Below are 15,689 nucleotides of genomic sequence, written 5' to 3'. Positions count from 1 at the left end.
ATGCCAGCTGTGATCAGGCTGCACAGTGTAAAGTGATGCCAGCTGTGATCAGGCTGCACAGTGTAAAGTGATGCCAGCTGTGATCAGGCTGCACAGTGTAAAGTGATGCCAGCTGTGATCAGGCTGCACAGTGTAAAGTGATGCCAGCTGTGATCAGGCTGCACAGTGTAAAGTGATGCCAGCTGTGATCAGGCTGCACAGTGTAAAGTGATGCCAGCTGTGATCAGGCTGCAGAGTGTAAAGTGATGCCAGCTGTGATCAGGCTGCACAGTGTAAAGTGATGCCAGCTGTGATCAGGCTGCACAGTGTAAAGTGATGCCAGCTGTGATCAGGCTGCACAGTGTAAAGTGATGCCAGCTGTGATCAGGCTGCACAGTCGACAACCATAGTTGCTGCCCATAAGTGGCTTTTGTAAACAACACCCAGGTAAGATGGCAGGCGATTATCCCAGGATTTACGACGTAAAGTCCCATCTAATGTTTTATATCTATGGGGGGGTCTACTGTACCTGCTGTGGTCCTGGAGGGTCTCTCTCTTCTGGCCCAGAGCAGCCTTGGTGTCGGCCACCTGCCTCTTGTTCTCCAGCAGGAGGCTCTTCAGCTCCAGCTCCTCGGCCTGGCTCTGCTCCACAGCCGCCAGCAGCTTCTCCTCCTCCTGCGACAAGAGAAACATCACGCTGACAAAGTCTTCATGGTAGATAACATAGGAGGGAGGTGGAGATTTGAAAAGAGGATTATTAACAGAGAACAATTCTAAAGACAAAGAGAGGTGTTAAGTTATACTTTATTAATGCCAGTGGGAAAATAATTCTGAGTTTGACCCAACCTAACCACTAAGCAGTGGGCCGCCACAGACCGCCAAACTCCACAGAAAGCCCCCCGTCGTCGTCAGGTGGGAACCCAGGACCTTCTAGCTGTGAGACAACAGTGTTAACCACTGTGCCAGTGTACCGTTCTTACCTTCTTCTGCACAGCCACCGCTGTGTCCTCCTTGTCTTACCTTCTTCTGCACAGTGTATCGTTCTTACCTTCTTCTGCACAGCCACAGCTGTGTCCTCATTGTCGATGGTCTCCTCCACCTTCTTCTGCTTGCTCCTCTGCTGCTGCAGCTGCTCCTCCTCGTACGCCAGCTGGCCACTCAGACGGGTGCACTGGTTCTCAAACTCCAGCCTGGGGCAGTATGGGGGGGGGGGGGGGGGTCACAAACAATGGTGGCTTCAAATGGGGTTGTGTTTACCGTGTTCACAAGGAGACTCCATACAAACAACCCACTGTTATCTATTCACAACTTCGTAAGTGGACATTTTCTGAGAGCTCCGAGCTCACGAGGTGTGACGTGGTGATGAGCCCATGAGTTAATTTTGTGGCGGAATTATGGTGTAATTTTAGTCGTATAGTCTTTCTTAGTCATTTAATAATATATCTGAGGAAAATGTTGATATTCACATTTCTCATTATGCCTTTACATTTATTACACATAATTACACTTTTGCTAGCTAGCTAGCTAAATAATTAGCCTTGCTCAAGACATGTTGCCGAATTAACACTGCCTAGCAACAGTGTTCTCACGACCTTAACCACTTGAACCCCAAGCATACTGTGTATTTGACCTCCCACGTGAAACCACAAACTCAAAAGTTCCATTTGAAGGCAGCAAGAGATGGAGGAAAGGATGTTCGAGCAAGAGGGGGAGAACAGGACGTGGAGATAAGAGACAAAGACGTCAATCGTAGAAGAGATATTTGAGGATAGAAACTAACAGATAGGATTCACTGTGTCAAAATGAGATTATCGATATTAGGAAATCGTCGGGGGAGGGGGGGGGGGGGGGGGCAACAGACTGCCAAGTTTTCAGCTTTAGGGTATCACACTTAGATTGGTAATTTTGACATTGTGAATCCTGAAATCCAGACTTGGTAAATCAGAAACATTCTGTTTTGTGTTGCAATTTCCAGTCCGTAGTATTTCACACATACTACTGTATATATCGGAACTTTCACCTAATTTCAATATCTCTTGGACATGCTGTAATGTGGTAATGACAATTCATTTTAGGGGGCCATTAGAAGTATGCGGTATGATTACTACATCTGACGTTTTTAACAAAACAAACTGAGTTTGGGACAAAATGTAAAATGTAAAAAATTTAGCAAGCTATGGCTATTTCAATAGTACATGCACCATAGACATGCATGGTATGAGTGGGCGTGCTCCACCCACGCAAGATGGCCGCCATGTGGCAACGTCGGTCTCCGTTGGCCGGCAGCGCGGGTGAGTCATCTAGTGATATATATCTATGGTCACAGCGGTTAGTGAAAATGCCACGTTAGATGAGGATGAGAGGTTTCTGTACTGTTTCTTGTCCAGCTCCGTCTGCCTGGTCAGGTGCTCCTGCTCGTACTCCCTGATGCTGCTCACATCGATCTCAGCGCAGAAGTCAGCGAACACCACGTCCTCCATCTGAAGCAAACAGCACTGTTACTGACGGGGCTGCATGTTGGCAAGAATCTGGCCGTGTGACCCTTACGGAAAACTATCATGGTAGTTTGATGGTAATTTCAGTTTTACCGTTGTACTGGCCATTGTATAAATACTTCATCATGGTATTGCCAAGGCAAAAGCTATAATCCAATTTAGGCCATGGTACCGATGGTAATATCATGGTATTTACACAATTCTTTGGCCACTAACATCATCGTAGTGACCAGAAAATTATGTAAATACTGTAATACTTTTTTTGAAATTCCATGATACTTTTTCGTAAGGGTATACTGTACAGGGGTCACAATTCAATATATTGCTATAGAGCAATCGTCTGGTTCCCAGTTAGATTCCCACTCCTCCCGGGCAGCAAGCTCCTTGAGCAAGACACTTAAACCCTAACTCTGTGTGTGAATGTGTGAGTGAATGGGTAAAAATGTGAGGAACAAATTGTAAAGCGCTTTGGATAAAAGCACTATATAAATGCACCATTTATTTAAATGAGACTTTGTTTTCAGTTTCCTGTCCATTTCAGCACTGGACAGCGCCCAGCCCACACACACACACTCAGCAGTTATTCTGCAGAGAGTCAGACATTCAGCGCTGGACAGCGCCCAGAATTTCAGGTCTTACTTTTTCCTCTGTGCTACCATGGGATCAGCAAATGTGACTGAAGTTTAAAAAAAAATAATATAAAATACACTCTTATGCTTAACATGTCAATTGTTTTGGGTTGAGAGAGTTTATTTTTTATTATAATTTTTTTTAACCCACTCTCAAGGTAACAGAATTTGTGTCTAACGTGAATGGGTACCTGGTAGTACTGACGTAATTCATTCTGTACCCTTAACCTCTTTCCGACGGCCAGCGACCGTGTGACCGAACCAATCACCTCTGACGTTGAAAATGATTGACCGTTTTTGTAGCCAATGAAATTCTGGAAAGGACGATACCTCACTTGAGGGATTATTCCCAGGATATATGGTTTTCTCTCTGGGTAAAGGTCCAGACCAGTTCGACATCTGCTGCACGCATTACTGGGATTACATGTTGGATAAACATACCTATACATACCATTAGAAAAACATGTGTAAAACACACATTTTCTGTGGTATTGTTATCACAACTTTGGACCTGTACTAGATAAGACTTCAGGCTATGGCCCATTGTGTTTTCCAGCTAATACCTCTCAGCTGGAACCTGTAAGAGCATCTGTTTGCAAAATAATTCAGATGTAAGTAATTCAGTGTGTTCAAACCTCTGTAACTCTATTACAGTAGCACTCAGAGTAATTCTTCAGAATGTAAAAATTCAGAATGTTTCCTTTAGAAAGAGACCAGACTCATGCATGATTGTGCTATAAATGGTTCAAGAATAGCTTTCAATTTACTTTGGGTATGCAATGGACAGGTGTTTTATGCTAAATGTGCAGGACTGTTAAGAGGTTAAAGGTAGAGAGTTTAATGCATGAATGAATGAATGAATGAATGAATGAATGAATGAATGAATGAATGAATGAATGAATGAATGAATGAATGAATGAATGAATGAATGAATGAATGAATGAAAACTTTATTTAACAGATTGCAGAATGGGTACAATACAGTACGGCTCAATACACACAATTGTTAAGGGGATGCAGACCAGAGAAAGACGTTTGTCTTGTTTACATCAGGGTCCCCAGTTCGGTATCCAACCCTGCTGATACTTCTGTACATGTTCCTGTGTATGTGAATATGACTGCTTTCCAGCTGGTCAACTTGAAAGCTCAATGAAATTAATTATTAAAAGATTTGATTACATTGTAGGCATTTAGCAGAGGGTTCAATACATACCGTAGGTGTAATTGAGACAGCCCACCACACTATCAGACAGGACCACCACAAATTATTTCTAAAACTGATTCAATACTACAGTAATACTTTACGTATAGGTAGGGCTGGGCGAGATGGCCTAAAAATAAAATCTCAGATTTATTTATTTTAAATCCGATTTACGATTTTAATCGATTTTTTTTATCTTGAAAACGACGGTAGTGCAAACCTACGTATAGGTGACAATTATTCTGTGTGTGTGTGTTTTAAAATGTTTATTTTACCTTTATTTAACCAGGTAAGTCACACTTTCTGTGCCAAAAACGTAAAAAGTCATTATTGGGCGCTGACGGTTGAGTGCCAAAAACGTAAAAAGTCGTTCTTGGATCGTTTTTCCTATTTTTCTATATTTGTATTGATTATTCATCCAGGGACCTTGGTGTTACCATAGGGAATGAGTCTGAGATAGCCAAAGTGCAATACCGGCCGCATCCAGCTAGACGGCGGTATCGAGCACCCTTTGAAACGTTATATCTTGGCATGTGCAATGGTCAAATGTCACCGGGCGAAGTTTTCTGGGTCGGGCCAGTCGAGCGGTTCTCCCGGTTCCATTGAAGCGCGTCAAATATCCCCGATCCATATGTTGTGGTGGGTTATGCCATGGACCAAATGGACATCGGATGTACCAGATGGCGATCAAACAATTGGAATATTATTTTTGGAATACTCCCGATCACAGGTAAGGACTATCTGACGTACATTTTTGCTTGATCGTGCAATGCTTTCATACCGATCGGGCTGATAAGCGTTTTTAGTGTTCAATATGAATGCCGTTACTGGTAATCAAATAATCAGAAACGACCCCCCCCCCCCCCCTTTCATGCATTCATGATGAAACATAATACCTACTATATAGATTTGATTTGGGAATAGTAGCATGTCCAGGCAAGAAACGCCAACGCTTATAATAGAATTGACGTATAAGGCTATTACTCAGCCTTTCGGGAATTACCCCAGACCACTCTGAAATTATACTTATATTCACCACGGGATAACACGTGAATGTATGCATGGAAAAAATTTCTCTTTTTTGCATCTTGACCGGAAGAAAGTCAGTCAAATGACCATAGTATTGTATCCATGGCTATAATATAGAACAGGGGTGGGCAATTATTTTTCCCGGGGGGCCGAATGAGCAACTGAAAATATGTTGGCGGGCCGGGCCAAAATTCCAAACTCAATTATGCATAATATACATTTTATTTATATATAAAAAGCAGTAAATGGCATTGTTTTGACCCCTGGTAAGAGTGTATGTTATTATTTGGCAATTAAAAGGTGAGGTTAGCTTTAAAAAATATCATTTATTCAAATATAATTTATTTCCAAAATGATAAACAAAATGTGAAACATTAATAACAAAGGACATGTATGAAAAAGTGCTATACAAATAAAGTTATTATTTTGAGTTTCATATACTATTGAAACAAGGATTTTCTTAGCTTTCTAAAGACATCACATCATCTTATAGCCAAAATAAACAAGACATGTCACTGAACTGTGTAAAGAAAAGTGTCCCAGTAGCCTTTTTTACTTTACATGCCTATATTAAACATTTAATGTTTTCAGAACTGTGCAAAAAAAAGAAGAAAAAAAAGATCAAGTGTCCCATTTCACTTGTTAAATTTCCACATTTTAGTGTTCTTCAGCTCTTTATTTTTTTTCATTCAGTGTGATAAATCCAGTCTCTGTTGAGCTTTAACAAGTCCATCAAAGTCAGGTTGCATGTCTGAGGTGGAGATGCGAAGCACAGCTGCCAGATGTTCATCAGTGAGAGAGGATCTGTACCTGGACTTGGTAAACGTCATGACTGAGAATGTCTGTTCACATATAGGTGGATCCAAAGAGAACCAACATCTTCTGAGCATGTCTCCTCATGTTTGGAAAGTTCTCCTCCTTGAGAGCAGAGTAGAACTCTAGCAGTGATGCTGACTTAAAGTGCTCTTTCAGTAGTGAATCAGACTGCAGGTCAATGAGTTCAAGCTGAACATCAGTGGGTGCACTATCAACACTGCAGGTAAAGGGAGAGGAAACCAGCTGCATTTCATCCTCAACCTTTTTGAAATCTTGAAAACGCCTTGAAAATTCATCATGCAGTGCTCCCAACATGGATGAGTACCTGTGCCGGTGATCAGCTGATGGTTTGACTTCTTTCAGGGTTTTCATGTGTTTGAGATTGTTGCTGCCTAGTTGCCTTGAAATTAATTGCAACTTTGTCATGAAGGCTTTCACATGGCTATGCATTTCATGAGCAAAAATGCCCTTGCCCTGCAGTTGTGTGTTCAGTAGGGATGGGTACCGTTCACATTTGAACCGATACGGTACCGGTACCTGTGAATCGATACCGGTACCCAACAGTACCTTTTTTCTGTACTTTAGTCTCTAAAAATGTTATCTACCTACCTCAGTTGTGAAAAAAGAAATCCAAACTTCAAATCACCACACTTTCGACCGTTTTCGGCTTGCCCCGACTGCTTTGTTGTTGAATCAAGTCAAATCCTAGGTAAGCGTATATTGTGTGTGTGAACGTTGACATGAAAAGAAAAAAGTAAAAAAAAAAAAAAAAAAAAATATATAAAAAAAAAAATGTAATCTTTCGCGGGCCGGTCAGAATCATCGGGCCGTACAATGCCCAGGTCTGATATAGAATATAGATTTAGCTCTACAAACAAGGTGACGCACTCCTATCTTTTAAAGCAGTGTTTCCCAAACTCTTGGGTCGCGGACCCGTTTTTTTTGGGTCGCCAATAAAAAAATTAAAAGAATTAAAAATTACAATTATTTTTTTTATATAAAAAAGCTGTAGATGTGTTAATTCAGTTGGGCACCACATACTTATGTGAATCTGGGTTTTCTACTCTAGCATACCTGAAAAACAAATACAGAAACAGACTAAATGCTCAGCATGACCTCAGAATAGCACTTTCAAAAACCAAGCCCAGAATAGATCTGCTGGTTGAAAACTTCAACCAGCCACATACCTCTCATTAGATTTCATTGTGCCATAGATGAAATAATTATACCCCTTCTAGCATGATGTCAGGTCAGTAGAATTTTTAAATAAGTCAGTACAAATTAATCAGAATGTTGCTCAATGGGCGCCCAAGTGGCGAACCATGTAAGGCGTTGCGTCGCGGCACAGCCGACCCGGGTTCGATTCCCGGACCCGCCGTCATTTGCCGAATGTCTTCCCCCCCACTCTGTCTCCCGTTCTTCCTCTCTCTCTCTCTCTACTGGACTGCCCAGTAGTAAAAAGCGATAAACGCAACAAAAAGAAATATATAATAAAAAAAAATTATAATAATGTTGCTCAATGTTGGGGTTTAACAATTGTGTGTATTGAGCCGTACTGTATTGTACCGATTCTGCAATCTGTTAAATAAAGTTTTCATTCATTCATTCAAACTAGATTGTAGCAGCATAACTACTGCATCTGGGGAGGGGCCAGTAGCGTAGAGCATATTGTTGTCAGCATAAACATTTATGCATGAGTCCCCAACAAAGCTGGCTAAGTTGTTTATATATATATATACAGAAAATGTTGGACCTAATATGGAGCCCTGGGGCACACCCTTAGTGACAGGGAGGGGCTGTGACAAGAGTTGATCTGAATGAACACTTTGCACCCTATCAGAGAGGTAGTTAGAAAACCACACCAGGGAGTGACCTAATTAAATCAAACAAAACAGAGTTATTTTAAGTGTTTGACTGTGTAACTGCCTGCAAACTGCCTGTGGTGGCATGCCACCCCCACAAATAACCAAATAACATGTGGGAGACAAAGCCTGCCATAGGCCTGTGTGCTGAAATAGTTAGAAGGAGCCGTGCAGCGGTACCTTCTCCATCCGGTCTTTGATGGTCTTCATCTGGGCGTCCTTCTGCTCCACATTCTTTTGTTGTGTCTGGATGTCAGACTCCACGTTGGTCAGCTCGCTCTCCAGACGAGATATTTCCTGGGAGCATTTAACAGTCGGCAGTGGGACCGAAGAATTAGAAATGTTGCATGCCTTGTTTATTCGTTTAGTTGGATCCTCGTTAGTTGTCGCCCAGATATAAGGCTGAGCCCGAACGTTCGAACGTTCGTTTGTTACGCTGGCGTTCGGATTTTAATGAATGGGTTTGAACATTCGAAGAAAAAATTTAAATAAAAAACGAGGCGCGTGAGTCGAGGTGAGGAGGCGCGCGTCACCGCTCGGCTCAATTATTAATAGCAGCTGTAACGGCAAGAAGTGGGAAGAAGTCACCTGTGTGGAAAGTAAACACTTTAAATTAGCGGAGGATAAAGGAAAGGCTGTGTGTCAAATGTGTGACAAGCACTTGGCATTCCACGGTGGCACATGAAATCTGGCTGCTCATTTAAAAAATTTAAGTATTGGGCGCTAATTAGAAGTATCGCCATTCGCCATTCGCCATGTGCAGGCTGCTGCGTGATGCCCTGTTGGCCTGGCCTCAAATACATGTAATAAGAACAAAATGATAAATACAATTTTTTTCACCGATAGACTATGCAATGCCGCATAGGATCAATAATGATACAATTTATTAAAAAAAACGAACGTTCGAATTTCCGTTCGGAAAACCCTGGCGAACTCCGAACCCTAAAAACAGGGTTCAGGGACGGCCTTACCCAGATAACAACGATTCATTCCTGGTGTCCACGCAAACCTTGTGGGTTTCTGTTTTCATTTGATGCCGACATGAACAGATTAAATTTGCTTTGTTTACACCACTGGTTCTCAAAGTGTGGTTCAAGGAGCCCCAGGGGCTTCTACCCAGAGAAATTATTAGTTTAATTTCACTATTCACTATTATTTTACTAACTAGAAGGTACTAAAGCCCAATGAGAATAATCCCTATTCACTATTAGTTTACTAACTAGAAGGTACTAAAGCCTAATAAGAAGAATCCCTATTCACTATTATTTTACTAACTAGAAGGTACTAAAGCCCAATGAGAATAATCCCTATTCACTATTAGTTTACTAACTAGAAGGTACTAAAGCCTAATAAGAAGAATCCCTATTCACTATTATTTTACTAACTAGAAGGTACTAAAGCCCAATGAGAATAATCCCTATTCACTATTAGTTTACTAACTAGAAGGTACTAAAGCCTAATAAGAAGAATCCCTATTCACTATTATTTTACTAACTAGAAGGTACTAAAACCCAATGAGAAGAATCACTATGAGAAGAATCACTATTCACTATTATTTCACTAAGTAGGTGGTACTATAGCCCAATGAGAATAATCACTATTCTGATTAGTTTCACTTTTGTTATTTCCCCAACCACAGAAAAGACAGCTTTTCCTTTTGTAATATACATTTTTATTGGATTTAGTTTGGACTAGGGATGCACCAAATATTCGGCCACCGAAGATTATCTGCCGAAAATGGTTAAAAAGGGCACTTTCGGTTTTAGCACCGAAAATATATCACCGAATGTCAACTAACAGCGTTACGTTCGTAGCCTAACGTGTTGTTGTGATGACGTAATCAAAACGCGGCTACAGACATAGCATGCGCAACGTGTAACGTGAGCAGCTTGGCAGCTCTTCCTGCGTTCTACAGCCTGTGATAACTCCTCTTGTCTTGGGAGTCGCGCTGTTTCTATGTAAACTCCGCGAGCAACGCATCCAATAAATGCGTCTTTAACATGCTTTATATCCTTGCCATTACTATATGCCCGTCGCGGTTAAAAAACCTTTTTAACTAACGTTAGCGTTAAGCTAGCTAACAGCGCTTCCATTCCTCTTTCACTAGTCTCTCTTAAGCTACGTCATCCCCCGCTAAGAGTCACGGGAGATGTAGTACCGTAAATACAACAGTCCTTCCATATGACTCAGTAACCACTACAGTAACATCATTAAGTCTGCTATAAGCTATTCTCCCTCTCGTGTGTGTGTGTGTGTGTGTGTGTCTTTATGCAGATCTTTATGCAGTTTTAAAGCACCTTGGCTTTGTTCTGAATGCACTTTGTTGTAGTTATCCTACAGAGAAAAGAAAATGCACTTGACTTTAATGCACATTTTGTTGTATGCAAAGAGAAAATGTTTAAATTGTACAATCTTTCAGCAGTCAGTCTGGAATTAATGTATGCATTCAAAAGTGCTGAATAAATGTTTTATGGGCCCATAATAGTGATTATTAATATTATTTAAGTAAAGTTTTGCCGCGGCTGGGTGGCGTAGCGGAGATTGCGCTCGTCACCAATGCAAGAGGCTGCGGTCTCGACTCCCGGAGTCAGCATTGCCTGCGGCTTGGACCAGTCGTCATACTAACTCAATTGGCAGAGGTAGCGGGTGGAAAGTCAATGGGTGGGGATCGGACGTTGTGGACAGCGACTCCTACAGGTCAGTTGGGTGACGCCTGTACAGCAGAAACAGGAAGTATCGGGGGCAGCGTGAGCCTCCCACGCGTTACTCCTCGCCACTGAGAGACCGCGCTGTCTGGTGAAAAGATGCGACAGGCTGCCTCCTCGTGTACCGGAGGGGACACGTGATGCAAGGCTTCTATCCTCACTACAGCCGACCGGTGGGAGGCATAGTCTAGCAACGTTCAAGACAGGGGAGGGGAGAATTGAAGGGAAAAGAATTGGCGATACGAAATTGGGATGGGAGAAAAATAGAAAAAGTGGATAAGAAAATAAATAAAAATAAGTTACGTTTGTCTTTTGCCATAATCAGGTAGAAAGATTTAAATAAAAAAAAAAAATTATATATATATTTATATTAATCATTTTCGGCCTTTCGGCATTCGGCCAACTGTTTCCTATTTTCGGTATTCGGTTTCGGCCAAGAATTTCCCATTCGGTGCATCCCTAGTTTGGACATATAAAAAGAAAACAATCACCATAAACTAAAATGAAAGATAAAACAGCCATAGTTACATTTTACATTTTTATTAAAAAAAATAGTTGTTCGAGAAGGGCGTCTGTATAAACTGAAGAAGTAGGAATGAGTGACGTAGGAATGAGGCAACAGGGTAACTGGGTCTTACCACTTGGCAGGTGGGGATGCTCTTCTTGTGGATGTTGCTGAGCTCGCTGTTGGAGTACTTGAGGCGCGTCTGAACCCCGTGAGCCTGAGACTGGATCTGCTTCAACTCAGACTCCTTCCGCCTCAGCTTCATCAGAGCCTGTCACATGACCACACAGCACAATGTGATTGGTCACTGTGTAGATGTTACCCAAGGAAGAGTTCAATGAAAACCCCAAAAAGAATATTGATCATGAATTTATCATTTAAAATCTTTTGACGGGTCCGAAATGAATGTTGTTTATATGTCACCGTAAGTTACCCCTCCCTACTTCCCATTTCCCCATGTGGAATGCACCTGATTGTCAACTTTCTCTTTTTCATGTGTTTCTGACAACATTTTACTAAAGAAATAGGGTATACATTTGCAGGATCTTAATTCATATTAAATAAAGGTTGTCAAGTTAGACCGCGCTCTCAAGGTTCTACACTGGGTGCTGAAATCCCATTAAGTATTATATAAAAAAGAAGCAGTGAAGCTAGACCAGCACTCTCAGGTTCAAGTATTTAATGGCAGTATTTAAATACTTGAACCTGAGAGTGCTGGTCTAGCTTCACTGCTTCTTTTTTATTAAATAAAGGTTGAAATGAAAAATATTTGATCTGCAACACCTAGTTTGACAGTTTGATAATACGATAATTACAATTATCGTATGCTATCAATGTAATCCCATGTTGTAAGCACACCATTGTTTTGGTCTGACATGCTGGTGCTCTAGTGCGCCATCTACTGGCTGAATGTTATCTATTCTATAGCATCTTTATATAGAGCTACAGATATGAAGCTTGTCACACAAAGAAACACAAACACAATATCACTAATGATAATCAAGTTTCTCAAGGTATCCAGAAGAGAAGGACGGTTAGTTGCGTGTTTCGTAAGAATAACAGCTAGGGATGTGTGTGTGTGTGTGTGTGCGTGTGTGTGGACTCACGCGCAGCTCTGTGGTCAGCTGCTCCTTGCGCTCCTTCAGCCGCCTCATGTCCTTCTCGTCCCAGTGCTGGGCTTTGTACCGCAGGTCGCTGGAACCTCCGGAGATCACCCCCGACTTGGAGAACTTGGTCCCGTCCAGAGATACCGTCTGTAGGGAACATGATTAGTGACTGAATACGAAAACCAGAGAGCTATCAGTAAGTATAGTCTCTCTGATAAAGCCATTAACTGTTGAGACCATAAGCCTGTCAGTAAGTATAAAGAGTCCCTCTTGAGTTGTTTTCTCAAAATAGTTGAACAAACTAGTATTTCTGGCGTTGACTAGCATGGGTAGCAACATTTAATGCTTAATTGCAAACATCCCTTATTTTGCAGGCCATGACTATACTTGAATAGCCTTGAGTTAAAGATTAGATTGGATGAGATGCCAAAAGTCCTACCTCAAGTTTCAAGTTTCAAGTTTCTTTAATAGTTGTCATACAGAAGTACAGAATACTTTCATACAAAATGCTTCTTACTGTTACGCTCCAGAGACTGTGCTAGACAAGATAGTATCAAATAACATAGTATAGCATGTAGTTTAGAAGAAGAAAATGAGGTCACAGTGTTCGGTATAGACATATGTACAATGTTCTGAGTTACCATATAATATACAATACTATGCAGTGTACTAATGTACAGTACTATATAGTGCAAAGCAGAAATGGGATGAGGTACAATTTAGGTACAATTTGCAGTAAGGTGTACGAGTTGTAGTGCAATCCTTCATCAATAAATATAAAGTGTGGGGAGTGGGTGCTACAGTGTGTTTGTTTAAAGTGGGTGTGTGCTATAAAGTGTGTGGAGTGGGTGCTACAGTGTGTTTGTTTAAAGTGAGTGTGTGCGTGTGGATGTGTGTGCTATGTGCGTTTGGTGGTTGTTGTTGTGTAGGGGAGGATCTATGGTGGTTGTTGTTGTGTAGTGTTCATTCATTGTTCGTTTAGCAGCCTGATGGCCTGGGGATAGAAGCTTCTTCTGAGTCTTTCTGTGCTCGCCTTGAGACTCCGGTATCGCTTGCCTGACCGCAGCAGTTCAAAGAGGCAGTTGTTCGGGTGACTGGAGTCTTTAATGATTCTCTTAGCCTTGCCCTTGCAACGCTTGTTGTAAATGTTCTGGAGGGTGGGGAGCCCCCCTCCAATTGTGCGTTCGGCTGAACGTGTCACTCTTTGTAGTCTGCTTCGGTCTTGTGCAGTGCTATTCCCAAACCAGGAGGTGATGTTGCCGGTCAAGATGCTCTCTATTGTACATGAGTAGAAGTTCTTAAGGATCTTCTGACTGACTTGGAACTTCCTTAGGCGCCTGAGGAAGTAGAGGCGTTGTCGTGCCTTCTTCACAACACTGTCAATGTGTGTGGTCCATGTCAAGTCCTCGGATATGTAGGCTCCGAGGTACTTAAAGCTGTTGACTCTCTCAACCGGTGCCCCGTCGATGCTGAGGGGGCTGTAGTCCTTGACCCCCGACCTCCTGAAGTCCACAATCATCTCCTTTGTTTTGCTGACGTTCAGGGAGAGGCTGTTTTCCTGGCACCATCCCGCCAGGACCTTGACCTCTTCCAGGTAGGCCCTCTCGTCGTTGGCAGAGATCAGGCCCACCACCACTGTGTCGTCAGCAAATTTGATGATTGTATTGCTACTCCGCTGAGCCACACAGTCGTGTGTGTACAGGGAGTAGAGGAGGGGACTCAGAACACAGCCCTGGGGGGCCCCTATGTTGAGGGTGATGGATGAGGAGGTGCAGTTGCCTGCTCTCACCACCTGGGGTCTGCCAGTCAGGAAGTCCAAGACCCACTGGCAGAGGTCATAGTTCAAGCCCAGGTCCCTGAGCTTGGCTATGAGTATGGAGGGGACTATGGTATTGAATGCCGAGCTGTAGTCGATGAATAGCATTCTCACATAGTTCCCCTGCCTCTTGTCTAGGTGTGATGCTGCTGTGTGCAGCACATGGGCTATGGCGTCCTCCGTGGACCTGTTGGGGCGGTATGCAAATTGCAGGGGGTCCATGTTGGCCCCTCCCTTAGTTACTGGTGATATTTCTGGCACACCTTTAAGAAGAACTCTTTCAACCTTTCAACTAGGGGTGGGGGGATCGATACGTAGTAGTATCGCGATACTTTGCGTGGCGATACTGTATCGATACAGGGACGCCAAGTATCGATATTTAATTATTCATAAAAAATGTAAGGAAGTTGCATTGTTCATTTCAATACCTGTAATAGTACAGTAGTCCACACACACTCACATGTGCATTCAGTTAAGTTGGAATATGACTGTAATACAAACAGTTCAGTTTGTCAGGTACATGCAACACAGATTACAGTGTTGACATCTGTCTGCTTGAGAAAATACCATGTTCTGCAATAAAAATTATTGAAGTGAAATGAACAGACTGAACTTTATTAGATAAAACATGTTGACAAAGTTTTACTTTGCAGTTGAAAAAAGGTAATAAATTAAATTTGATTAAAAAATATATATATATATATATTTTTTGCAATACTCAGCGTATCGTAATATATTTAGTATCGCGATACTATCGTATCGTGATGCAAGTATCGCGATAGTGTCGTATCGTGAGGTCTCTGCCGATTCCCACCCCTACTTTCAACCTCTTTCAACCTTAAGATGGAATTACGGTAATAAAATAAACAACAGTCCTTGTCTTTTTTGTGTGGAGGAGGAGGAAGTACCTAAAGTGGATTGCTATGTCAATCATTACTTCAACAGCCGACAGTCCACTGAATGTCAGCCAGACAGATAAAACTGAGGCGGCACATCCATAACAAGCCGAGGCCGGTCTCACCTCGATGCGCTCTGGCCCGTCGAAGGCCACCCTCTTGGCCTCGGTGAGGGTCTCGCACACCATGGCGTTGCCGCAGACAAACTGCACCACCTTCTTCATCCCAGAGGCTGCAGGTCCTGGGTTACACTGCACCACATCCACCACCATCTTGGCCCCAGGCACCTCCCGCAGACGCTCATTCAGAAGGCTCACCTGGACACGGCAGGGCACATTATACGTGTATGAGGGATATGATCACTGATGATTGAGATTATATTTGGACATTTGATTAGTTCTTTACTTCATTTTGTTTCCTAACAAAGGTCTTGAGATAGAGTCTAAGTTCCCATGAAACGGCTAGCAGAATGCTATTTGATTCCACATATTTATGGGTTTCCTGTAAAAACAGGAAGCTAGGGAGGGACTTGTCGTGGATATTGATTGGCATTTATAATAGCCAATAGTCCTGAATGTGCATTACAGTTGACCCATTAGCTAGCAAGCTACAGTGAGACAGTGGCTCAGGAGGTAGAGCAGTCTTCTGGTA

The 15,689-nt window shown here is 42.3% G+C and overlaps 1 protein-coding gene across 1 annotated transcript in view; it reads right to left on the bottom strand.

The window, feature by feature from the left end:
- Positions 1-15,689, bottom strand: part of smc1b (structural maintenance of chromosomes 1B) — a gene marked incomplete at both ends in the record, with an annotated part of 73,546 nt that overhangs the window by 34,043 nt on the left and 23,814 nt on the right. Inside the window, 7 exons of the mRNA XM_084335303.1 lie at positions 509-654; positions 1,028-1,169; positions 2,353-2,459; positions 8,191-8,307; positions 11,354-11,491; positions 12,327-12,473; positions 15,164-15,355. Of these exons, the coding sequence (XP_084191429.1) occupies positions 509-654; positions 1,028-1,169; positions 2,353-2,459; positions 8,191-8,307; positions 11,354-11,491; positions 12,327-12,473; positions 15,164-15,355 (989 nt within the window). The remainder of the gene's footprint in view (positions 1-508; positions 655-1,027; positions 1,170-2,352; positions 2,460-8,190; positions 8,308-11,353; positions 11,492-12,326; positions 12,474-15,163; positions 15,356-15,689) is intronic.

This window comes from Notolepis coatsorum (assembly GCF_963971535.1).
Source record: "Notolepis coatsorum genome assembly, chromosome: 18".
In the NCBI taxonomy this organism is placed as follows: Eukaryota; Metazoa; Chordata; class Actinopteri; order Aulopiformes; family Paralepididae; genus Notolepis; species Notolepis coatsorum.
This window is presented reverse-complemented; position numbering and strand designations above follow the sequence as displayed.